We start from the raw sequence: 25,180 nt of genomic DNA on the forward strand, positions 1-25,180 counted from the left end.
CTGGCTCAGCCCCTCCCTGGGCTGGAGGGAGCTGGTTCTGGAGCGGTGTGTCCTACCGACTGACCCCCACATCCCAGAACTTCCGTTTGGAGGCAAGTGCCTTTCCCACTGTGACCCCATTGCTGCCCACCCTGGCCTCTCCCATGGCCAGCCTTCGCTCCGTTTTTCTCTCTTAGTTGTGGTCTCTTTGGAGACGAAACTTCTGTCTGCTCTGACTTCCCTGTCCTCATCCCGGCGCCTGCTTTCCCTTCACCTCTTTTCTCCACCTCTTTGATTTTTTCAAATTCTCTCCTCCTCTTCCTTCTCCCCGCCTGGCTGCACCCCTCAGGGTCTCTCTGATTGTCCCCCCCCCCATCAGTTTTCACTAGGGTCCGCACTGAGGCATGGCGGCACAGGGGCTGTTACTGGAAGTCTCCGTTTCGAGGCCTCTGACTCCGGCGGCGGCAGCCTGTGTCTCTGGCCTCCTGCCCCTGAGTGGGGCTGGTGGAACCAGAAAGGGCACGGCTGCCCCCGGCTGTGCTGGTGGATGGAAGAGAGCAGCTGAGGCGGAGACAAGCATGGAGAGGTCCAGAGAGAGAGGCAGAACCAGAGAGAGAGAGAGGTCCAAAGGGAGTCTGGGGGCAGGGATACAGAGACAGAGAAACTGAGTCACAGGCAGAGATAGAGAGACCTAGAGTCAGCAAAAGGCAGGGACACAGAGAGCACAGTCAGAGATGGAGACAGAGAGACAGTGACAAGGAGAGAGGATGAAATAGAAAATAGGGACACAAAGATGGAGACAGAGATAGAGATGCTAAGAGAGACACAGAGACCCAAAGAGGCTGAGAGTCACAGAGAGAGAGGAGATACTGAGAGAGTCAGAGATACGGAGAGACAGAGCCAGAAGAGACAGAGGTCAAGAAATGGGGGAGAGAACAAGAGACAGGGAAAGGCAGAGACAGAAATAAAGACAGCACAGACCCAGCGGCTTCTAGAGCAGGAGAGACTGAGGGAGGATTCCTAGGTAAGGCCCAAGAACCTGAGAGGTGCGAGAGACCGGTGCCAGGCCACAGGGGTGGCGGGTAGCTAGGGGGCATCCCGGCCGCAGCCTCCAGGGTGCCCGGCAGCAGCGTTTTCTCCTGGCGGGCACGCGCATGGTGTCTGGGTGTGTCTGGGTGTGCCCGGGTGTGTCTCCATCACTCTCCCGCGTGTCTCTACGCAGATTGGGAATCACATGGGTGCCACGGACCGGGCGGGGCACCAGCACGGGTTGTGTTTCTGTCACCGGGCGTGTCTGTGTGTGTGCGGTTTGGTGTCTCTGGGTGTGTCTGCGTGGGCTGTGTTGGTGCATTGCCAGACATGTCTGTGCGTGAGTGTCTCGTTTCCCTGTGGCTGGCAGGTCCGTGTTCCTGCCTGACATCCGACACGGGAGGGAGAGGGGTCGTATATGTGAGCTCCCTCTGGTGCCTGCCTGGCCACCGGCTATGTCTCAGAGGTCAGTGTGTGCGAGGTGTTTAGTGTAACCCGGCCAGCATCTCCCCAGAGTTTGGGTCTGTGTCCCCACGTACGGTACACCGACCCATGTGCTTTTCTGGCACAGCTGCACGCGGTGACATTCCAGCACACCACATGTCCCTCCAGGAGTCACCCTGTACTGCATTTGCTGTTCTGTCCGTCACCGTGTGTTGTGTCTCTGTTACTTGCCTTTTTTGTGTGAAGGTGAGCTATCAGTCAGAGATGTGACCCCATAGGACATGCCTGGGGCTGTGTCCATGTGGGGCAGGCTCTCCTTTCCCTGCTGAGAACACAGTGTGGGTGCCCACACTCAGAGTGTGCTGTGTTTGTGTGGCTGTGTAGTGCGCCGCAGCGGAGGAGAGCCCCTGGTGTGGTGTGTGGTGTTGTTACAGGCTTAGGTGTCAGCTGTGTCGGTGGGTCACACCTGATGTTTTACGTGATCCAGGGTGTTCACAAAAGGTAGTGTTGGGAAATACTGTGGCAGCATGTTTTGTGTCACTCGATGTTTGTGTGGCCACGTGTGTTGGAGTATATGGTGTGCCATTTGTGGCTTGTCAGTCAGAGGCGATGCTGCATTTCCACGGTAGGGGCCCCGCCCCCCACCCTCACCCCCAGGGCTACTATTCTAGGTCATGTCCCTGTGAGGCACCAAAACCTATCCTGGGTTTCTGTGTGTGTCGCTGTGCACTGTGGGTCTCTACACATGTCCGTTCCCACTGTTCTGACCACACGCTTGAATGGCTCCGGGCGCAGGGCGTGTTGTGTGTCCTGGTGAGTCTGTGTGCGCTGTGGATCATTGTGCAAGTGTATATACTTGACGTGTCACGTGCCATCCGCGTGCGTTTCACTGTGTGCTGGGGGCCTGAGGACTGCTGAGGTGTGTCCCCAAATGTTTTGTGTCCGCACGTGTTGGGCGCCAGTGCACAGGTGGATCACGTCTGGGGCGCTGTTAGCGCACGGTTCACACAGGGATGTTGAGTACGGCACGTGGGTGTGTCTCAGTAACCTGATGTGTGTCCGTGGAACCGTTAGTGTGTGTCGTGCTAATGGAGCAAGAGAGCCCGGGGGTGACTGTCTGGGCAAGAGGATGTTGTCCCAGTTTCGATTGCAGTTTTCTGTGCCTGTGTGTGAACGGTCTGGGTGGTCACGGGAGCCACAGGGCACTGCCTGCAGTGCTGAGTGCTGGCGTGTGTCACACCATCTGTGTGGTGTCGGGTGTGGCTGTGGGCTGCAGAGCTCATCGGGGAGTTGTGAGTCACTCACTGTAGGTTGTGGTGTGTGCCCCATGTGTGTTCGGTCCCGTCTCCGGCCATGGTGTGTGTGAGGGTTTGTCACCGGGTGTCTTGTGGTGTCTGGGTGTGGCTGAATATAGGTGTGTGTTACAGAGGGCAGACCGTTGTGTGTGACACAATCTATTGTGTGCCAGTATGTGTCTTCATCCACGTGGATGCACGCCTCTTCCTTGCTCTGCCCCAAGACACACCCCAGTCCCTCCTCAGGCTGCGAAGGGTGGTTGGGGAGCCTTCCCTCTGCCCAAGGGCCACGCCAGCCCCTCCCTGCCCTGCCCAGCCGTCACCACCCCCAGAGGGCACAGACTCCTCTGTGCCTCAAAGCAAGAGCCCCAGAGCGAGGAGCAGAGCAGGCCGAGGACCTGCAAGCCACAGTGGCTGCCCTTTGTGTGCTGCGAGGTGGGGGACCCTGGGCAGGAAGCTGGCTGAGCCCCAAGACCGCAGGGGCCATGGGCGGGGAGCTGGTGCCAGGCCTGGGGGCCCTACAGCGGCGAAAGCGGCTGCTGGAGCAGGAGAAGTGGCTGGCCGGCTGGGCGCTAGCGCTGGCGGGAATTGGCATTGGACTCATGGTGCTGCACGCGGAGATGCTGTGGTTCGGAGGGTGCCCGGTGAGTGGAGCTCTTATCCTGGGCCACGGGAGGCTGGGGGCTGAGACTCCTGGGTGTGAGGGAGGAGGGACTGGTGGTCCTCGGGACCCAAGTGTGAGGGAGGAGGGGCTGGAGTCCTAAGTCTGAGAGGGGAGGACCCGGGGACCTGAACCCCTAACTCTGAGGGAGGAGGAGCTAGGGGTCTGGATTCCTGGGTCTGAAGGAGGAGGGGGCTGAGGGTCTGGACTCCTGGGGCCCAAGGGAGGTAAATGTTCAGGGCTCTCTCTGCAAAAAGAAGGGAACATGGGTCTCAGTGTCTCAGTCTTTGAAGGTTTGTATGGGACAGCTGGAAGCCCGGGACCCCATGAGGTCAGGGGGTGGCTGACCAGATCCTGTAGTCTCCCAAGAAGAGATCAGGGGAGGGGGAGCCTCAGGTTCAGTGAAGGAAGGGTGGGGAGAAAGGCTAACTTCTTCCAACTAGGCGGCGGCTTCTTGGTCCTTATCGAAACGCAGGTTTACCCAGTGCCTCAGCAGCGGAGGGCAGAGACCAAAAAAACTGGCTGGGGTGGGGATGGGAAATGGAAAACAGCCCCCTGCCCCTCCCATGTGCATCAGTCCTAGCCTCCCCAGGGTCTGCACGCTATTCTGGGGCATAATGGAGAAGTAGGTGTACAGTGTCTTGGGCAACTAGGTCCCAGGGGAGGGGGCAGGGAGCCCAGGCTCCTGGGTCTGAAGGAGGCTTAGAGTGTCTTTGGGGGAAGGGGAGCCTGACCGAGGATAGAGTCGGTGGGGAGGAAAAGGACAGGTGGGGCCAGGACAGGTCTGAGCAGGCTCTCAGCACATTCCAGCCTCAGTCTGGGCAGAGATGGGGCAGATAGAGGACAGGGGTCAGAATCAGTGGTTTAAGGACAGAACAGAGTTGCTTAACCGGAAAGGAGGGGTTGGAGAACTGTCTAGGGTAAGGGATGTGGAGTTGGGCTGGCTGGGGACGCTGACATGAGGACTGGGTTGGGGGCCGCTCCTGGAGGAGGGAGGTTCAGGCTTGGATTTGGGGGTGGTGGCAGAGGAGCGCAGTTCCAAAGTGACCAGGAGCCACATGGAGGGTCAGGGCAGGCCAGCTTCCTCTGGCCGGGGAGCCGAGGCCAGGGCAGCGGGCACGGGGGGTGGGGCTACCGGAGCCCATGCCAACAGGAAGCATGGCCAGGGCCTACCCGCCGCTCCCACGCTTCAGAACCCCACCCAGCAGGGGAGGTGGGGCCTGAGCTCCCTGCAGAGGGGAAGGGACAGGGGGTCTTTCCTTCCTTACTCCCTCTCTCCCCCTTCTCACCTCTCATTTCTTCCTTCCCTCTGCCATTTGCCAGTCTGCTGTCTCCAGCAGCTGGACTCTAGGAAAGCGGCTGCAGCTTTCTGGGCCTCAGTTTCCCCATCTGTAAACTGGGGGTAAGGGTTGAGATATGTGGCCCTAAGGGTCCTCCTCAGCCCCCTTTCTACTTGTGCCTTGACAACATCCATGCCTCCTCCCCACCGCCATCTCAGTCTTAGGAACCCATTTTGCAGGGACCCAGACACCTGCTCCCCAGGGGGAGGGGTTGAAGGAGAGGCAGGTGCCCAGCTGTGGAAGTGCAGGGGAACAAGCTGTTGAAATCAGCAGGAGGAGGGGCCAAGAGAGACTGAGACTGAGAGACAGAGACACTGAGAGACAAAGACGGTGTGAGACAGAGACAATGGTGCAGTAAGAGACAGTGAAAGACAGAGCTCCCCAAGTTGAGATACACACAGAAAGATGGAAAGTCTGACAGAAACGGAGACCCTCAGACATAAACAGAGATCGAAACAGAAGCATCCCCGGAGACAGGGAAATTTCAGAGACTGAGTCAGGAGTTTGGGGGAAGAGGAACCAGCAAAGTAGAAGTGGGGTGCCATGTGGGCAGGGTGTGTGTCTAGCGGAGTGGAGTTTGTGACAAACTAAAGAAAGGGACAGGGAACCAGGGAGCCTTAGGAGGATAAGGGGGTAGGGGAGGGCTAAGAACAACAGCACCATTGTTTGGGGAGGGTTGGGGGGGCAGGTCCCCTGGGGCAGGAAATTGGCCCTCTTCCCCTGCATAGAGGTGGGGCCCTGGCCCGCTGGGGGAGCTGGCAGACATCTTTGGAGAAACAGGTGCTGAGCTCAGCAGGGGAGCCCAGGTGGATCCTCCTCCCCAACAACATTTGTCAGGCAGGGACCCCTCCCCACTCCTCCTAGGGGATCCAGCAGTCCCAGTCCCCCCTAAACCTCTTCTTCCAGAATTCTAGATCTCTCCAAGGTATTGCCACACAAAGAGAGAGGAAAAAAAAAAGTCTCTCCGTGGTTTCTGGAGGCCATGTGCTTCCGGCTAGATCTGCCCTGGGCTTAGAGCCAGGAGAGAGGGCAGGGGGAAGGAGACGCAGGGGCCAGGACCCAGGGGCATTCCACAGAGCTGGGACTGGGGTCTCAGGGACCCAGTGTCCTGGATGGGGTGGGGGGGGTGGGAGAGTGTCATTCATTTCTTGAGTATTGGGTGATCATTTCTAGGCTTCTTGGGTAATTGGGAAGGTGGTAGGATCATCTAGGGCAGGTTGCTTTCTAGGGTTGGACCAGCTGTGTGGTCAGGGAAGGTCGGGGGAACTTTCTCGAGGCCAGATGTCTGTTTCTAGACCTCCCCACTCCCCCACCCCCTAACTGAGGAACTATTTTTGGTGGGGGAGGGATGAGGGAATTAAAAAGGGCTGTGAGTTGTAAGGTCTCCCCTCAGGTGTGGATCCTATGAGAAAGGCTGAAGAGGAGGGTACACACCGGCCTCTGAGCCGGGGTTGTCAGGCTGGGAAGGAAGGGACCACTTTCCTTGGGGACCAGATGGTTTTGAGAATTCCCCAAAACTGAGACACTGGGTGGAACCAGGTTTTGTGGGGATGGGGGTGGGGGGAGGACAGGCAAGGAGGAATGGGTGGTGGAGGCCAGGAAATAGGGAATTGAGAAGAGATGGCATTATGGGAGGATGGTGGAGGGGACTGACCAGTTGGGAACCTAGGATCTTACCCCTTTTTCTGTCCCTTCCAACAGTGGGCGCTCTACCTGTTCCTGGTTAAATGCACCATCAGCATTTCCACCTTCTTGCTCCTTTGTCTTATTGTGGCATTTCACGCCAAAGAGGTCCAGGTAGGGCAGGCCCCACCCCTGGGCCCCTTCCTTGCCCCCACCCCAGCCCCCACGGCTCCCTGTCAGCTCACACTTTCCACCCTCCTCCTCCTGGTCTGAGTAATGAGGTTTCTCCACCCTGAGATTTGTCCACACCCTCACCCACCGAGATGAGAAGAACCACAGATAGACAGACCGAGCCTCCTGGAGCAACCCAGTCCCATGCTCCCCTGCAGCCCTGTCTCCCCTCGCATGCTCATGGATGCTGAGGGCTCCCATCCCCAGGCAGCCTCACTCCAGGCCCAGCCCCCCAGATCTCTGTCACCCCTGCCTGGGGCGCCACCTACTCCAGTTCCAAGTAACCTGAAATCCAGGCTATGTGCCTGAGGGTCCTTCCCTACTCCTGAGCTCCCCACCTCTGTGCCAATTACCCCCTAGACTCCGGGGGTGGGGGTGGGGCATTCCACCCATCACCCCCCTCCCATGTCCTGTCTCATCCTGACCCTCAACTCTCTACCAGCGCCCTCCCCTCATCCCATCCCCCACACCCCTAGATCCTGTTGCCTCTACCCCTTCCCCCAGAACCTCTGTATACAAAATGGGGGTTATCCATCATGTGTAGTCATTCCCCGCTGTGGCACCTGCTCAGTAGAAAGTACACATTATCATTACTAGTCAAACAGTTAAGTGGCCTGGATTTGTAGCTCAGCTGTGCCGCCACAGCTGAAAGACCAGGGCCTGAGTTTCTGCACCTGTAAAATGGGGTAAAATGCTTTCAATTTCACTGTGTTGGGAGCATTCCCTGAGTCATAACATGTAAAGCAGATAGAGCAGTGTCTGGCCCATTCAAAGTGCCCTGTAAATGTTGGCTATCTGCACTGCCAGTGGGGCGCGGTTTTCAGTTAGTTACTCCCCTGGCCCCCAGAAACAGGAGGAGATGGCTTCCTGCGTCAGGACTGTAGGCTCCCAGGAGGCAGGGCTTTCTGCTCTGTGCACGGGTACCTTCAATATATAGAACAATGTGGGGGTACACAGGAAATTCTGAAAGCGGGCCGAAACCGAGGGGGAGGGCGTTAGGAAGAAAGTGGAGAGAGGTCCTCTCCAAGGTCCGGCCCCACTCCTTCCCCACTCTCCCCAACCCCACCCACCCTGACCCTGGTGGACGGGCCCCCTTATCTCCTGGTTCTGGCAGGCGGCGGCCACCTGACCTTCTTGTGACCCCCTCCCCCCGTCTGTCCCCTCCCCGCAGTTGTTCATGACCGACAACGGGCTCCGGGACTGGCGCGTGGCGCTGACCGGGCGGCAGGCAGCGCAGATCGTGCTGGAGCTGGCTGTGTGCGCGCTGCATCCCGCGCCGGTGCAGGGTCCGCCGTGCGCCCAGGGTTTGGGGTCCGGGCCCACGGCCGCGGCAACGCAGTCCTGGCCGGGCTTCCTGGATGAGGGCGAGGCGCTGCTGTCGCTGGCCATGCTGCTGCGCCTCTACCTGGTGCCCCGCGCCGTCCTCCTGCGCAGCGGCGTCTTGCTCAACGCGTCCTACCGCAGCATCGGTGCCCTCAACCAGGTCCGCTTCCGCCACTGGTTCGTGGCCAAGCTGTACATGAACACGCATCCTGGTCGCCTGCTGCTCTGCCTCACGCTTGGCCTCTGGCTCACCACCGCCTGGGTGCTGTCGGTGGCTGAGAGGTGAGGGTGCTGCAGTGAGGGGTGGGGGGACCTCGAGCATTTGGAGAAGCCGCTCACAGCCGCAGCTGCCCCCCCCCGGGGTCCACACTCATCCACTGGGCAGGGAGGAACCAACGGGCCAGCTCCCGCCCTTCCTCCGCTTGCAGCCTCCAGTCTCCCCAGACACACACAGACCCTAGCAAGCCCTTCCTTCCCCCGCTTCCTTCCACACCTGTCCTGTCTTAGGTCTCAGGGCACCTGTTCAGTCTCTAAACCCAGGTACTGGGGCCTGGCCAAAGGTTGCAACTGCCTCCTTGGAGGATATGGACACCTTTTCTGAATTAGCACAGATGAACTGGGGGTCCCCCCCCCCCCCGCCCCGCCATCCTGGGGCGGTGGTGATTTGTGGCTGCTCTGGAAGGGAATTTCCTACAGGGAATGGATGCAGGATTCTAGGCTGCCTACTGGACAGACTGCAAGCTGGGCCTCAGGTCCTCTCTCTTACAGATAAAGAAAGTGACATTAATCTTAGCCAGTTGGTCTTAAGTGTGGTTCCAGAACCGGCAGCATCACCTGGGAACCTGCTGCAAATCCAAATTCTCAGGCCCTACTTACACCTAACAAATCCCAAACTCTGGCAGGTGGGGGCCAAGCAGTCTGTTTTAACAAGGCATTCTGACCCCAGCTCAAGTTTGGGACATCTGGTTTAGTACATCTAGCAAAGGATTCTTTTTTTTTTTTTTTTTTTAAGATTTTATTTATTTATTTGATAGACAGAGATCATAAGCAGGCACAGAGAAAGAGGGGCAAGCAGGCTCCCCGCAGAGCAGAGCAGAGCAGAGAGCCTGATGCGGGGGCTAGATCCCAGGACCCTGGGATCATGACCTGAGCCGAAGGCAGATGCTTTAACCCGCTGGGCCACCCAGGCACCCCTCTTTCAGGATTTTTAACTGATACATCTTGTAGGCTCTGTTTTCCACCATGTTTCTCGTCTGAAAAATGGGAGGGTGGGCAAGGGGGGGTCACATTTCTCAACCCCAAGGCAGAAGTCCTCAAACTTGAACGTACTTCCAGATGAGGGGAGTAGGGCTTAACAGTGCAAATTCAGTCCCCACATCCAAACACAAGTGTAGTGGGTCTGACAAGTCTGGGGCCTCGGGAGTAGGGCTTAACAGTGCAAATTCAGTCCCCACATCCAAACACAAGTGTAGTGGGTCTGACAAGTCTGGGGCCTCACGAATGAAGCGTTCCTTGCTGACTCTTATACAAGGGGTCTGTGGACTCAAGTTTAGACAAATCAGGATTTTCAGTCCCTTCCATGGCTCAAATTAAATGTCCCCTTCTATGAAGTGGGGGGAAGGGAGGGCAGGATCCTGCCTTTTTAGTCTTGACAGGACCACTTGTAGGCCATAAAGCATCTTTATGAACATTAGAAAAAGGCACCTCTGGGGTGCCTGGCTGGCTCAGTCGGCGGAGTATATGAATCCCGATCTTGGGGTTGTGAGTTTGAACCCCATGTTGGGTGTAGAGGTTAATTTAAAAAAATAATAAAATCTGAAAAAAAAATAAAATCTGAGAGAGAGAGAGAAGAGAAAAAAATCACCCCTTCCTCTGTGTGTACACAGATCCCTGCCAGGGTGTGACAAGAGGACTCTGGGCTGGGTTTTTGTCCCCTCTCAACCTCTCAACCTGCTCAGAAAGCAGCAGTCCTGGAAACCTAACGAAAACCAAACAAGCCTTGGAACTGGCTGGATCCAGGTTCAAATACCACAGCCTGGAGAGGCTGAGCACATTTTGCCCAGCTCGCACAGCAGAGAGTAAGCCAGGCAGGCTCTCCAAAGCCCAGAATTTACAGACTTTTTCTCTGAATGCTTCTGGGGACTGTGGGTGTGTGAGGAAGGAGAATATCAGACATCAAGGGAGGCCCTGGGGTAGGGTTTTAGAACTAACCCATCCTTCCCCACAGGCAGGCCGTTAATGCCACCGGACACCTTTCAGACACACTATGGCTGATCCCCATCACATTCCTGACCATTGGCTATGGAGATGTGGTGCCAGGCACCATGTGGGGCAAGATTGTTTGTCTCTGCACTGGAGTCATGGTGAGTACAGCCCCCTACAGGACCCTACCCCTTCCCCCAACTGCTTATCTCTTGGGCCCAAAGAAATCATGGAGCCAACAAAGGGACTCAAGGACACCACCCCCAAGGAACTTGGGTATCTGGACACCCACAGCCCCATTTCCTTTCAAAATCCAGGAACCCATCCCCTAAATCCTTGTTCTCCTTGGAACTTAGGACCCTAGACCTCACCATCCTGGAAAACACAGGCCCCTGACTTCCCAACCCCATTTCCTTCCAGAATCCAGGAATCCACCCTGAGCCTCATGAAGACACCCTCCTCCTCACGCCCTTACCCTCTCAGTCTAGGACACAGGCCCTTGGTTTCCCAGCTTCTCCAGGACACGAGAACCTAGTCTCCAGCCTCCATTAGGGCTTCATCCAAAGGCTGCCTGTGGGGTCAGGCTGCCTGTCTTCAGATCCTGCTTCTGCCACTTCCAAGCTGGGATTAAGCCTATAATAAAATGGGGATGCTGGTACTAATGTATTCCTCCTGGGGTTCCTGAGATGAGTTAAACCACACACAGGGCCTCAGCACCCAGCACATAGGAAATTCTTGGTAAATGGGTCAAGGGGTGGGGGTGGGAAGGCTGATATTTGTACCTAGCCGCAAGCATCCAGCTGCCCACCCTAGCTCATGTCAAGGATGTGGCCGAGGCTCCCCGGAGTTGGTCTCCTCCTGAAACCGGACATCTACCACCTTCCCTTCATAGACCCAGGCACCCAGCTCCCCCTTCCTAGCCCCTATCCTCGTCCAGGACCCAGCACCCAAAACCTTGGCTTCACCTCCCCTTGCAGTTTGGCTCCCCCTACTCAGGGCTGCAGCCCCCAGTCCTGACGCTGTTCCAAAAAAGATATGCTACATTTCCACTGGTCATGGATGGGGTGATGGGCAAGTGTGATCCCCTCCCCACAGGAGTGAGTCTTTGGGACCAAGAAAGAGGAGCAGAGATTCAGCCAGGGAAACACTCCCAAAGGGTCAGGGATCCTCAGGGATGCCGGGACCTCCTCCCGGATTTTAACCAAGGAGAAACAGACCTAGAGAGATCAGGAGATTTGCACTTGAGCTCACAGCTCAGTTCCTGGCAGGGAGGTTCCCTGACACAATGGGATAATCATAAGTAACTTTATCAAGTACAGCCTCTGTGCCAGCCTCTGCGCTGAACCCTTTCCAGGTGTTCACTTAAGGAACCCACAGAGTAATTCTGTGAGGGCATGCCCATTTTATAGGGAAGAAAGTGAGCCCCTGAGACATTAAGTAACATGCTCAGAGCTGGCCTTGGGACACAAGTGTTCCTAGAAATGGTGTTTATAACCAGTAAATTGTTCAGAGTGTTCTTGAGCTGAGACACATTTTGGGGAAGGGGAAGACTTCAGAAGAAAATTCACTGTAACTCAGGGAAGAACAGCAGGTACCACCAAGCAGCTGATGGTTCAGAGGTCTTGGGAGAAGTGGGGAGTGTTCAGACCAAGATGCTCGGGAAGCTATGGCAGACTGAGGTCAGGCTGAGTTGTCTGAAGGCTCTGAAAGTGAGGGTAAAAAGTTTGGGGCAGTAGGGTTAGGGGGCAGGGTCATAATGTTAGATCTCCTTCGGGTCCGGGTCAGGAGATGGTCCAGGAGGGAAAGGATGGGGCCAGAACTGGCCAGGAGCCACAGGGGCAGAAGGAGGGGGAGGGACACCTTTGGTGACCTGACGGCCAACAGGCTGTGAGCAGTGGGGAGGAAGGGCTCTCGCAGGAGCCCAAGCTCTACCTCTCACCCAAGATCAGCCCTTCTCCTCTTCTCCAATCATACCTTTCTGGTGGTATAAACACTACATCCACAAGTGGGACTCAGACACATGACCTCTGATCCTGGCTCCACCCAGGAGCCTGCTCATCTGTCCACTGGGGGTGGTCTGGCCTGCCTTCTGTGGCTGTTGGGAGGGTTCTAGGAGGGAATCTGGTGGCCCCGGAGCCCCACCGCCCTCCGTCATAGTGTCTGCTGTGCCCACAGGGGGTCTGCTGCACAGCCCTGCTGGTGGCCGTGGTGGCCCGGAAGCTGGAGTTTAATAAGGCAGAGAAGCACGTGCACAACTTTATGATGGACATCCAGTATGCCAAAGAGGTGAGGATGGGCACATGGCACCCAAGGCACCCGCCTCCCTCAGACCCAGGAGTCCAGACGCCACCCCCTCCTCCTCCCAGAGCCCTAGGGGTCTGCCTCCACTGACACTGTGCCCACCCCCAGATGAAGGAATCAGCTGCCCGAGTGCTGCAAGAGGCCTGGATGTTTTACAAACACACACGCAGGAAGGAGCGCGGGGCTGCCCGCAGGCACCAGCGCAGGCTGCTGGCCGCCATCAACAGGTGAGGGCCTCCTTCTGTGCCCATCTCCTCCCTTCCATATGGTGTGTGGCAACGAATGTGTGTGTGCGGCCAGGCTGGGACACCAGCGTGCAGGCCCGCTGAACAGATGTCCACCTAGACCTCACAGTGACTCTGATGGCTTGTCCTGTGCGTCTGTGTCTGTGGGTCCGTGCCAATCTGTATGGGGGTGCAGTCAGGATACCTGGGGCTCTACCTAAGAGATGGGCTTAGGGGGGTTTCAGCTCTGGCAACCCTTCCTCACCGGACCACATCTATGTGAGTCTCTCCTCCGCTTAGCCCATCCCCGAGCTGGGATCACTTCTGACCTCTGGCTTCTTCCCACAGGTTCCGCCAGGTACGACTGAAACACAGAAAGCTCCGGGAACAAGTGAACTCCATGGTGGACATCTCCAAGGTACCAGGACCCTGTGGGAGGAAGGGTCTGGAAGAAAAGGGAGGTCAGGGCAGCTGGCAGGGACATCCGGCCCCAGCATAATGAACACTGGCAGGGGTCTGGCAAACACACACGTGTTCAACAAAGGTTTGTGGTTGAATGAATGATAGGACAGTTTCTTAAACTCATGGAGGGGACCGATCCCTTTTAACCTTAGAAAAAGAAATCACACAAAGAACTTTAGTGTTTGGTTTTATATTATTTTTATTGTCGAGTTAATGTGGACGGATACAAAATTCCTTCCAACTATGACTCTTAGACAGCAATAAAACCAAAGCAAATATACAAACCAAGTTCAAACACAAATGGCAAGACCAATAAAACACAAATTAACAACTCTGACACAGACAGGGTACATTGTTTCAGTAAAAGGCAATCTCTGCTGCTATTGCGAAGAGGGGCCCAGGGCCCCGGGGCTGACTCAGTTTGTCATTCTCCGGCTGGGACCACCGGACTCGCTGGCGCTGGGGGCGGTAACGTCACACCCCTTGGCTTGGCTCACAGCACCTTTTGCTTATTAAGCCGCCTTTGCTTTTTCTTATTAGCCCAAGACAATTCAAACAGTGACCCTTGGCACCAAGGCCATGGCAAGCAGTCACAGATGCAGGGCCCCTAAACTGCATGGCAGGTCTCAGGGAGGAGGTGGGGGCCTAGATCTGCCAGAACTGGCAGGTCATAATTTCTGAAGATTATCCAGCCAAAAACTGAGAGTTCGAGAATTCTCATAAAGCTGTGGCTCCTAGTCCGAGAAGCTGATGAAAGGGCTATGTGGATCCTGAAGTCGTTCATCAGTTCCACAAACGCTAGGCCTCACCGGAGGAGCCGCCTTGGGCATGTCATTTAACTGTTCCAGGCCCATTTCCGTAGTTGTAAAAATGGGAATGGAATCCTCACTCCCCAGGCTTTTAAGAGGATTTAAACCATGTGTGAAAAGCACTGAGCCAGGCAGCTGGGATGAGGAGGAAGTCGAGCTCAGCCTGCTGCTACCTCCCACCCCCTCTTCTCTGCCCAGATGCACATGATCCTGTGTGACTTGCAGCTGGGTCTGAGCAGCTCACATCAGGCCCTGGAGAAGCGGATGGACGCCCTGGCAGGGAAGCTGGACACGCTGACTGAGCTGCTTAGCACTGCCCTGGGGTCGAGGCAGCTTCCAGAACCAAGCCAGGAGGCCACGTAGCTGGTGAGGCAGCTGGGACTCGGGCAGAAAAACATCCTGGAGAAATGGTGCCTGTAGATAGCACCTCTTGTGGCCAAAGGACTAGGGGATGGCCTTGGAGATGATGCTACTCTTTCTCTTCTGCTCTGCCTATCTGGAGGAGAGGACTCAAGTTTGGGGCTGGGAGTCCTTAATGGCAGTCCTGGGAGGAAGGAGACATTCTTTCTCCCCTTGGCTGACCCTCAATACCCTCTCCCTTCCATGCCTGTTCCTGGGCATGTTCCTAGTTTCTGTCCAGATGCCTGGTCTCTTGGTGGCAGATACACCCACCCTCTTTCTTCCCCCTTAGTCCACTGGTGTCTGTCTGTCTCCACCTCAGTGTCCCTGCTCTTGCTCTCCCTCCCTCTGGTTTCCGGCCTATCTATCCATCTCTCTGCTTGTCTCCCCAGGACCCATGGAGGAAGAACCAAGCTACTTTCCCCAGGATTGAGGTGGAGGACACTGTCCCTGCTACTCCTGACCCAGCCCTATGAATAAAGCACCTCAAGTGCAAGGACCAAAGGGGCCCCACCTTAGGGTGGTCTCACTCCCTGACTGACTGAGGAGACACTGGCTCAAGGAGAAAGGCTGTGGCCACATACACCCAAACCCCTGCCCCAAAAGGGAAAATGGTCTCACTACTATCCCACATACCCTGGACAAAAACATCCTTACTATGCTGCTATGGATGGCCTCCAGCTTTCAGTTAGAAGTGGAGGTGCCTGGGGGCTGAGACTCCTGGGTCCCAGAGTCCAAGATCCTGGGATGCCTTAGTGACCACGGAATTGCCAAGCTAATGGAACCAGGCCTGAGGTCGAGGTGGCGGGAGGCAGCGCCCCCTGGCGGGAGGTCCGGGAGGACACAGTTTGCCAGAGCTGCAGAGAGTATCTGGTGCAGAGAAGGGGGGTGGGGGGTACAGCTCACCAGTCTCTGCTCTTAACTTTGTAATAAATGTTCAACAAAGCCAGAAGGAGCTGCTATTTCTTTCTAAACATATGTACATTCCCGACAGGCAGGTCATCTAGCGTAAGGCCTTTGCCCTGTCCATTTCCCAATCTATAAAGCAGACACCTACTCCAAGTCCCCTCCCAGCTCCATAGGCCACAACTAGGCCATGAAGCCCTCAACAGCCCCCACCCTACAGATATGAGGCTAAGAGCAAGGGCTTCAAACCCAGGCTTTGGTTCAGGGTCCAAAGCCTAACTCTGCCATCCACTGGCTGTGTGACTGTGGGCAAGTGGCTTCACCTCTCTGAACAATTTACCTCACCTCTGAGATGGGTCCACCTTCCCATGGAACTGCTGTGAAGACGGCAACAGAGTGGTATAGAGGATCGGGTATTTAGCAAGAACCAAACACTCAAGAGACAGTTGATCATTTTTATTATTGCTATTGATTTTCAGACACAACACGCAGCTGCTGTTTCTTCTGCTGCCTTCTCCCCCCAACTCATCTCACCAGAACCTAGATGACTTCTCACCCATCAGGAGACTAACAAAAACCCCAAACCACCCCACATACTCATTTCATTATCTGCTACGACTCAAACAGGAAAAGGGAAGGGGCTGGCACTTCTGAAGGTCCTACTGTGTGCCTCCCTTCTGTAATTCACCACGATGACTTCCTGCCCTGCCCCACCCCATTGTAAAGATGCAGAAACTGAGCTTTCAAGAGGAGCCCGGTCTAGAGCCGGGGAATCTGGCTGCAGGCCCCTGATTCACAGCCCGCCTGCCCTGGCGCTAAGCCCTCCTTCTGCCCTGTCTGAGGTGAGTCAGAGACAGAGTGGCCTTGGACTGAGGCCTTCCAACTGAGGTTTCACTTCCCACAGCCACTTCATTATACTTTGAGAAGCTGATTCACCCTTGCTTCCTTCGATTTGCGGGGAAGCCCGGGCTTCGAGTCATCCTTTTCTGCTGAGCTATCTTTAGATTTCCCTCCAAATCCACAGCAAGTCTCATGCACCGCCCTGAGAGCTAAACTGGGGCTTGCACCACCCACTGCCATAGACTGCCCTTTTCCTCTGGACGCCAGCCCACCTGGGAGCAGAGGAGACAGGAACTAGATGGGATCTCTGATGACATTTCCAACACCCTCCCCCTGCAGGAAGGCCTCCTCGCAGTGTTGCCAATCTCCTACCAAACTTATTCCCCCTGGTCACACCCCACTGCTGCCCGCACACTCCTTTAGGCCTCAGCTTGGATATCCCCTTCTCTAGTGAGCCCTTTCTGAAGTTCTCACAGTCCCGTGAATCTTGTCTCCATCACCGTATTTCTTTTTAAAGATTTTATGTATTTGACAGAGAGAGAGAGCATAAGCGGGGTTGGGGGGGAGACAGCAAAGGGAGAGGGAGAAGCAGGCCCCCTGCTGAACAGGGAGCCCACCGTGGGGCTCTATCCCAGGACCCTGGGAACAGGGCCTGAGCTGAAGGCAGACACTGAACTGAACCACCCAGGTGCCCCTTTATCACAATATTTTTCGAGCCCACCATCACACTCAGCCCTTTATATATAAATGACCTCATAAAATCTCTAAAAGAAGGCGAAGTAGGTATTGTGGCCTCGTTTTATGTATGAGGTAACTGAGGCAGAGAGAGATTTAAGAAACCCACCCACAGTCACTGTACAGACTGGGGCGGGGAGGGCTGGGATCTGACCCAGGCAGCTTGGCTCCAGAGCCCCAGCACGTAGCCAGCAGGCCCATTCATTAGCTCAGAGATCACGGCACCACAGAGCCCCAGCACGTAGCCAGCAGGCCCATTCATTAGCTCAGAGATCACGGCACCACATTTTCATTTTTGTTCTCTACTGTGTCTTCAATGTCAAGGGCTGGCACATGCCGGGCCTCAGTGAAGATCACTGAATGAAAACACTGAAGACCTGGGGTGGCCCAAACTCCTCACCTTCTACCACAGTAGTTTCTGCTGAGACGAGGTAGGAACTGGTTAGAACGGGCTCTTCACTAAGAAACTAAGAGAACGGGGCACCTGGGTGGCTCAGTTATTAAGCATCTGCCTTCGGCTCAGATCAAGATCCCAGAGTCCTGGGATCGAGCCCCATATCGGGCTCCCTGGTGGGCAGGAAGCCTGCTTCTCCCTCTCCCACAACCTGCCCCCGGCCCACTTGTTTCCCTCTCTCGCTATGTCTCTGTCAAATAAATAAATAAAATCTTAAAAAAAAAAAAAGAGAGAGAGAGAGAGCGCGAGAAAGAAACTTAGAGAACACATGGGAGATTTGCTCTGAAGCACCTTGCATCTGCCCCCGCCTACCTGCTCCGGCTCCCCAAAGCGAGACATCGGTCCTGAGGCCCCCCTCCCAGCAGTTTCTGCACTGCACCTCATAAAATCGGCACTTCCTGAAGGCCCTGCACCAGGGGCTGGGACTGTAGGCATGAATCAGAGAGCTCTGTCAAGGGGCTCAGTCTCACTGTGCTCTGGGCTTCTTCCCTCCCCTGCTTGTTTTGCCTCCATGCCCATGAGAGGACTGGATGGGGAAAAGAGGCCCAGAAAGGGGTGGGGTGGGGGGCTTATCAGGGCTAAAAAGCCAGTCAGGAGCTGAGGCTGAGGCAGCCCCTGGCCCCTCTCATGCACCCCCTCACCAGACTCCAAGGAATCTCCCAACATTCAGATATGACCCGGTCTGGCCCTGGCCCAAAACTCTTCCGGGGCTCCCACCCGCTCTCTGTCAAAGTCTGGCTCCTTGGCTCAGCTTATTATTTTTTTTTTTATTGAGACCCATTTTACTTAAAGCACACACATTTTAAATGCAGCCTCAATGAATTTTTACAAATTTATTCACCTGAGCAGCCACGACACAGATCAAGCTAGAAGTTTCTGGCCCCCTAAAAGCTGTCCCGTCCCTCCCTACCCTCCTCCCTCCCCAGTAACCACCATCCTGACCTCTTGTGCCCAACTCTGAACCCTGCTCTACATGCTGGTGTGTACTGGCTTCCTGGGCTCCGCACAGTGGCCACGAGCTCCATCCAGTCCAGTTACTTTTTCACTGCTGAATAGTATCACATCGTGTTATACCCACAGGTCTCACCTGGGGGGCTGTTTAGGGTCCAGCCCCACCCTTCTTCCAGTCTCCCCCAACCCCATCCTGGCTGCTAATGATTCTGCACCCAATTCCAGTGTGTGGGCTCCCCCCGCACACACCCCAAGCAATTCTCAGCCATCTGCTGGGTGTCCTGCACTTCAGCTCATCTACACTGTCTACATGGAGACAGAGTTCAAGTCCACAGGTGAAGAGCTCAGTCCTAGAGGACTGCGCCCCCTTGAATCTTCAGACACCAGTGGCAAGTCCAGGTTGACACCTGTGCTTCTGACCAACCAGCTACAGATCGCAGGTTCCAACAAATGCCCCCTTGGGCTGAATTAATTTGCTAGAGCAGAACTCAGGGAAACATTTTACTTACCGGATATAAGCCAGGATAAAACTTGGGAAGAGCCAGAGGGAAGAGACACCCAGGCAAGGTATGGGGAAGGGTGGGAGCTACCATGCCCTCTCCAGGGGCCCCACTCTCCCCACATCTCCACTTGTGCACCAACCTGCAAGCTCTTGCAACCCTGTCCTTTTCGGTTTTGGAGGGGGTTTTTGTCCTCTGATGGAGGCTTCATTACATAGTCATCACTAATAAAATCACTGGCCACTGGCAACTGATTCAACACCCCTCTCCCTGCCCCCGAAGGCCAAGGGTCAGACCGGATATTCTAATCTCTATTCACAAGGTTGGGTCCCTGGCAGTCAGCCCCCAGCCCTCGGTTACCTGGGTACTTTCCCAAAGCTGCCTCATTAACATCACAAAAGACACAGCTACCGCTCTCACCACAGAAAATTCCAATGGTTTTAGGTACTAGGAGCCAGAAATGGGATGCATACCAAATACATGATACAAATCACAGTATCCGGACGCCTGCGTGGCTCAGTCAGTTAAGTGCCTTCGGCTCAGGTCATGATCCCAGGGTCCTGGGATCAAGTCCCACATCGGGCTCATTGCTCAACAGGGAGCCTGCTTCTACCTCTGCCTGCTCTGCCTGTTCTGCCTGTAGCTCTCCGTGCTTCTGCTCTCTGACCAATAAATAACTAGAATCTTAAAATAAAATAAAATCTTAAAAAAAAAAATCCCCTGCTCCTGCCAGGGACTCCTCTTCCCCAACATTCCTTGCTGTAGCTGCCCACCACTGTCCTCTCCCTCTTGCCCCATCCACTTACAACAAACGTCACCAGCGTTTACCCACTTCTTCATTATGGTTCACAAAGGAATCCCTACAATTTACATCAACACCAGACTGTAGACCCATCTTGAGCTTTTATGCTGACTGGAATAGCTGCCAACAAAGAATGCAAGAGAGTGGTTTTTACAATCTGGAAGGATGTCAGATGGCACGGCTTTCCTTTCTTTTTTCTTTTACCAGGATGAACAGGCCCCTCTTCACTTCAAGTCTAATTCCTCTCTCTGCCTGTCCTCTGTCAGCAAACCCCCTACCTCCTTAAGGACCGTTCCAAAGCATACAAACATGGTGAAACGTCTACCACCTTAAAAACACCCCCCTAGGGGTGCCTGTGTGGCTCAGTGGGTTAAAGCCTCTGCCTTCGGCTCAGGTTGTGATCCGGGAGGCTCAGGTTGTGATCCCGGGGTCCTGGGATTGAGCCCTGCTCTCTGCTCCACAGAGAGTCTGGTTCCTCCCCTCTCTCTGCCTGCCTCCCTACCTGTAATCTCTGTCTGTCAAATAAATAAATAAAATCTTAAAAAACAAAAAAACACAACATCCCACTAGAACTTTTAGCACCTTAGATCCGGTATTATGTCTAAAGTTCACTATGTACTCACTGAACTACAAAACATCTGGGATTCAAGTTCAGATTTTAGATATTGTAAAACAATCAGGAGGTAGAAATCCTTTAAAGTAAGTTCTTACAGAACCAATTGCCGTTTCATACAACATGGGAGATTTTCACCAACAAAAAAAGCAAAGGAAACCAGACACACAGGAGACCTGCTGTAAGATTTCATTTATATGAAGTTCAAGGGCAGCCAGAACTTGTCTAGGACCAGAATCAGATCAATGTGGGGCAGAGGAACGGACAGGAAAACACACCAAACAAATTTCTGGGGTGCTGCAAATGACCTCTACCCTGACCTAGTTAGTAGTTAGATCAGTATACAGATTTGTAAAAATTCACTGACCTGTACCCTTAAGGTCTGTGCCTTTTATGCACTTGACCATACTTAAGCTCCATCTCATCAAAAAAAAGCTGAGGAAAAGTATTCATTGGCACCTGGGTGGCTCAGTCAGTTAAGCATCTGCCTTCGGCACAGGTCCTGGGATAGAGCCGCATGGCATTGGGCTCTCTGCTCAGCAGGGAGCCTGCTTCCTCCTCTCTGCCTACTTGTGATCTCTCTGTTAAATAAATAAATAAAATCTTTAAATTAAAAAAAAAAAAGAAAAGTACTCATAAACTTTTCCTCACAGAATGTGTATTACAATATTGAGAAGTTTCCATTAACAGTTAGACTTGGGAACAAAACAGAAAGCATGCTTTTTCTTTTTTTATTATATATTTATTTATTTACTATTTGAGAGAGACAGAGTGAGAAAGAGAGAGCACAAATGGTGGCGGGGAGAGGGAGAGGGAGAATCGGGAGAGGGAGAACTCCGCAGGGAGCTGGGAGCCAGGGCCCTGGGATCATGAGGGCAGAGCTTAACTGACTGAGCCACCCAGGTGCCCCAAAAGCCATGTCTTCTTCATGATGGACCCCACACCTACCCCTAACAACTTCTCCAGACCTCTGGTCCCCAGCTGATCACCGTCTCTTTGGAACCCTTTGTTCCCTTGGCTCCAGGTCATCCCTTCTACTGACGTTCCTACTCCCTGTCAGCCCCTTTCTGGGGTGCTGGTCCTCCCCCTGATTCCTAGATGCGAGAGGCCCAGGACCTAATCTCTGCTCTGTCTACTCACTCGACCTGGATGGTTTCGGCCAACCCCAGGGCTTTAAGTACCATCTACACACTAAAAGCTCCAAATGGAGCATACTTGTAGACCTACTAATAAAATGACAGGACAGGACGCCAGGGTGGATCATGGGGTTAAGCCTCTGCCTTCAGCTCAGGTCATGATCTCAGGGTCCTGGAATCAAGTCCAGCATCGGGCTCCCTGCTGAGCAGAGAGCCCGCTTCCCCCCGACTCTCTGTCTGCCTCTCTGCCTACTTGTGATCTCTCTGTGTCAAATAAATAATTAAAATCTTTTTTTTTTTTTAATTTGACAGACAGAGATCACAAGTAGGCAGAGAGGCAGGCAGAGAGAGAGGAGGAAGCAGGCTCCCTGTGGAGCAGAAAGTCTGATGCGGGGCTCGATCCCTGAGATCATGACCTGAGCCGAAGGCAGAGGCTTTAACCCACTGGGCCACCCAGGCGCCCCAAATAAATAAAATCTTCAAAGTAAATAAATAAATAAAAATAAAATTACAGGACATCTGAGACTTGCTTTAAAAAAGTAAGGAAACTCCAAGTAAAAACTGTGCTTATGTGTGGGAGGGGGGAAAATAGAACAACAGAAATGGAACATAAATGACTATCGATATTGAGTGACGGGTATGTGAGAATTCTTTACACCACAATACTTTTGTGTTTGCTTTTAAATTTTCATAAAGCAAAAAAAAATTTTAACAGAATACAATTTCATCAAGTCAGTAAACACTGTGTCTCTACAAATCCTAGCTTCTCCCCCAAACTGTCACTCCTTACTTGATACCTAGGGAGTATCTCAGGGTAACTTCAAAGCTTGCCAGTTTCCCATCAAGATGACTCTTAACCCATCCTCATAAAAGAGCATCACTCTTCATCCAGTTGGTCAAACCTGAAACCTTTAGGATAACTTTTAAGTCATCCCTGATTCATGCTTCCTCTCACACAATCCTGATCCTGAGTCACCATCATCTCCCGTCCAGGCAGGGACATGGGTTTCCTCATGGCCTTTGTCCACGCCTGCCCAGCTGCAGGCCATCCTCCCCACAGCAACCAGCACTGCTTTAACCATTTTGTGCATAAACAGTCACATGGATCATAAATGCAGAAGTCTTAAGCAGTCGCCCTCACAACTCTGATCCACGGGTCTATGACCCTCCTCCCCACAAGCAACCACTGTCATTAATTCGGTGTGTTCACTAGAGAAATTTTCATACAACAAACATTCCAACATGCTGGTCCTTGCTCGCGGCCCTCTAATGCCTTCCTGTCACTTGGAAAGTAACTTCCAAAGCCCTTACCATGGCCTACAAGACCCGGTGTAACCTGGCCCCTCTCCATAGCTCCATTCCTAAACAACCCTTCCTCTCTTCCCCCGGCTCCGCTCTAGTCACCTGGTCACCTTGACAATCTCTCAACAGCTGGCTCCACTCCTGCTTCCTCCAGTGGTCTTTCCACTGACTGTTTTTCAGCATCTGCACATGGCTCATTTCCTTACCTTTTTTCAGGCCTCTGCTCAAATTCATCTCTTCAGAGAGCCCTCTCTGACCACCTGTCACTCTCTGACCCCTGTCACTCGAAATTTCCTTACCCTGACTTTTCCTTCCTGACTTTTCTCTTCTACCTGACATCATCTGCTTTACTAGAATATCTGTTAGAGGGCAGGTGCTCTCTCCTATTCACTGTAGGATCTCTGGCCTACAGCCATGCTTGGCAGCTGACTAGACTTCCATAATTCATTCAGTAGATGGATGAATAAAATGAACAGAGAAGTGAATGAAGAAACACATAGATCCTTTGGCAATGGCTCTCAACATTCCCAAGCTTGTAGCCCAGACCCAGCAATTCCACTTTCAAACAAGGTATCACTGTTAATACTACCATATGCATACCATCAGAGGTACAACAATATTAACTGCAGCAAATGTGAGAGCCAAAGTTCAGAAACGGCCTAAATGTTTATCAATAGGGAAATGGTTAAAGCATGGTACATCCACACAACCATGTCACTAATATAAAAAAAAGGCAGGTCTCTGGGTGCTTGTTTGCACCACTGACTCACCACTAGGCAGGCTGCCGGTTGTCAGGGGGAAAAATGTGGGCTTTCTCTGTGGTGAGACAGGCTTGCATTTGAATCCAGGCCCTGCTGCTTCCTGGCTAGTGGACTTCTGTAAGGATCTTCTCTTTCGGACTCATTTTCTGCATCTGTTAAATGGGGAGGGCAAAGGTTGTAGTGATGTATATAAAACACAGCCTGGTACACAGTAGGCCCAATGTCAGTGCCATTCTTTTTCCTTTTTAAGTCATTTCCACCTGAGGGCTGCTCAGCTGTGAAACCGGCATGGAGGGTGTTCTGGTATTGAGAAATTTAGTTAAGAAAGACTGGTAATCACCAGGGGTGCCTGGGTGGCTCAGTGGGTTAAAGCCTCTGCCTTCGGCTCAGGTCATGATCCCAGAGTCCTGAGATGAAGTCTGGCATTGGGCTCTCTGCTCAGCAGGGAGCCTGCTTCCCTTCCTCTCTCTCTGCCTACTTGTGATCTCTATCAAATAAATAAATAAAATCTTAAAAAAAGAAAGAAAGAAAGAAAGAAAGAAAGAAAAACTGGTACTCACCTAACTGAGGTGAAGATGCTAAAGAGGGACACTGACTGACAGAATGCAGACGGCCTGATTGTCATGTGTGTCTCTGGGAAACAGTCTTTGGAGAATCATTATACAGGGCTCTCGCCTTAAGTGACTGGTGTTTTCAACCAGCCTGTGGCAGCCTGGAGACAGTTCCACCTGGCACAGGTGCTGAGAAAATAGCCGCAGGGATGAGGCCTGGAGGGGAGAGGGCAGTTCAGAATCCCTCACTATCATTCCCATCGTAAACCACAAAACATGACGCACAGAGCTACTATGCACGAGGCACTGTTCTGGGAACTTTCATCCATGGAACTCTGATGCCAGCTTCATTTTAGAAACGGGCAGACAGGGTTAAGGTCGGCTGCCATATATGTGAACACCCATTTATGGGAACTCAAGCTCTTAACGCCAATGCTTTAACAGTAGTTCCAGAAGGAAACCGGGAGCCGGTGCTTTAGTACCGTTATATGGGATCCAGAGTAGGAGACTTATTTTTATTATGTACCCCATTGGCTGCTTGAAACCCGTCAGCATGTACCTGTATTCCCTGTTCAAACAGAAATAAGGAAAACGCTTTGAGATTTCAAATGAAAAGTGGTAAATTCTCCCCAGTCGCCGACATAGGTATGAATCACTCTCCTCTGGAGCGAACTTTCCTCCCCGGTAACCTCCCGTCCGCGCTGAGACGCTGCGCATGCGCTCTCCGCGGGCCGCGCACAGGGGCTTCTGCCACGGGCTAGTCTTGAATTTTCGATCTTTAGTCCTGGGCTCCTGCTCTGCTGCGGCCGCCAACGTTCCCCACAGTCCCCATCTCCCAACAGACCCTGCCCCGAAATCCCTTCAGAATCTGAGCTGCCTCATCGGTGCTGCCTCACCTTCCACCCCGGGGGATCTCTGAATGCGAAACCTTCTAAACCTTTCCCTGTGCTTGGGGTGCTCTTGGCCGTGCTTCAAGGTCCAGCCGGACCTGGGTCCTTTCCATGTGTGATTTAATCTGCCTCCCATCACAAAGCAGGAAGCCTCCAGCGCTCACGCCAGTTTCGATTCATTCCTGTGTTCTCATTTACCGGCCCAGGACCTTGAAATTCCTCCCCTCCGCCCCACCCCCACTGAACCCCTAGGCCACTGAAGAGGCGGGACTCGAACCTGCTTATCCCAGTAACCGCCCTCTCTCCCTCGGTGTTTGACACCCACAGAGGGGCCGCCCCACAAATGCGCACGCGCACTAAGGCGGAACCGCGGCGTTCTCCCTCCTTCCCTTCCTTCATCCGCATGCGCGCTGAGGC

At 53.7% G+C, this 25,180-nt stretch overlaps 1 protein-coding gene and 1 long non-coding RNA gene across 3 annotated transcripts; one reads left to right on the top strand and one right to left on the bottom strand.

Annotated features, from left to right (window-relative positions):
• On the top strand, positions 1 to 15,271 carry KCNN4 (potassium calcium-activated channel subfamily N member 4). 2 transcript variants are annotated; one of them, XM_082710800.1, is made up of 9 exons: positions 1 to 3,391; positions 6,450 to 6,545; positions 7,774 to 8,207; positions 10,153 to 10,288; positions 12,303 to 12,413; positions 12,537 to 12,655; positions 13,001 to 13,070; positions 14,122 to 14,289; positions 14,715 to 15,271. In XM_082710800.1, the coding sequence occupies exons 1-8, from the start codon at positions 2,942 to 2,944 to the stop codon at positions 14,284 to 14,286; spliced, it is 1,581 nt and encodes a 526-aa protein (XP_082566926.1). In that variant the 5' UTR covers positions 1 to 2,941; the 3' UTR covers positions 14,287 to 14,289; positions 14,715 to 15,271. The 2 variants fall into 2 exon arrangements, with proteins under 2 accessions (XP_082566926.1, XP_082566925.1); XM_082710799.1 differs by lacking the exon at positions 6,450 to 6,545 and having other exon boundaries at positions 2,096 to 3,391.
• On the bottom strand, positions 14,296 to 25,024 carry LOC309853092. Its single transcript, XR_014305509.1, has 3 exons — positions 24,770 to 25,024; positions 23,332 to 23,474; positions 14,296 to 14,419 (listed from the first exon to the last, which is right to left on the bottom strand). It is a non-coding gene; the product is annotated as an uncharacterized lncRNA (long non-coding RNA).
• Between the last annotated feature and the right edge of the window lie 156 nt (positions 25,025 to 25,180).

This window comes from Mustela nivalis (assembly GCF_964662115.1).
Source record: "Mustela nivalis genome assembly, chromosome: 18".
In the NCBI taxonomy this organism is placed as follows: domain Eukaryota; kingdom Metazoa; phylum Chordata; class Mammalia; order Carnivora; family Mustelidae; genus Mustela; species Mustela nivalis.

What these genes read in the sequence shown, in the direction of transcription:
- KCNN4 (XM_082710800.1), top strand. Translation starts at nt 2,942, where the DNA reads ATGCACGCCTCTTCCTTGCTCTGCCCCAAGACACACCCCAGTCCCTCC. An exon ending in GTGCTGTCGGTGGCTGAGAG is followed by an intron (nt 8,208 to 10,152) that starts GTGAGGGTGCTG and finishes CCTTCCCCACAG; the next exon opens with GCAGGCCGTTAATGCCACCG. An exon ending in CCATGGTGGACATCTCCAAG is followed by an intron (nt 13,071 to 14,121) that starts GTACCAGGACCC and finishes TTCTCTGCCCAG; the next exon opens with ATGCACATGATCCTGTGTGA.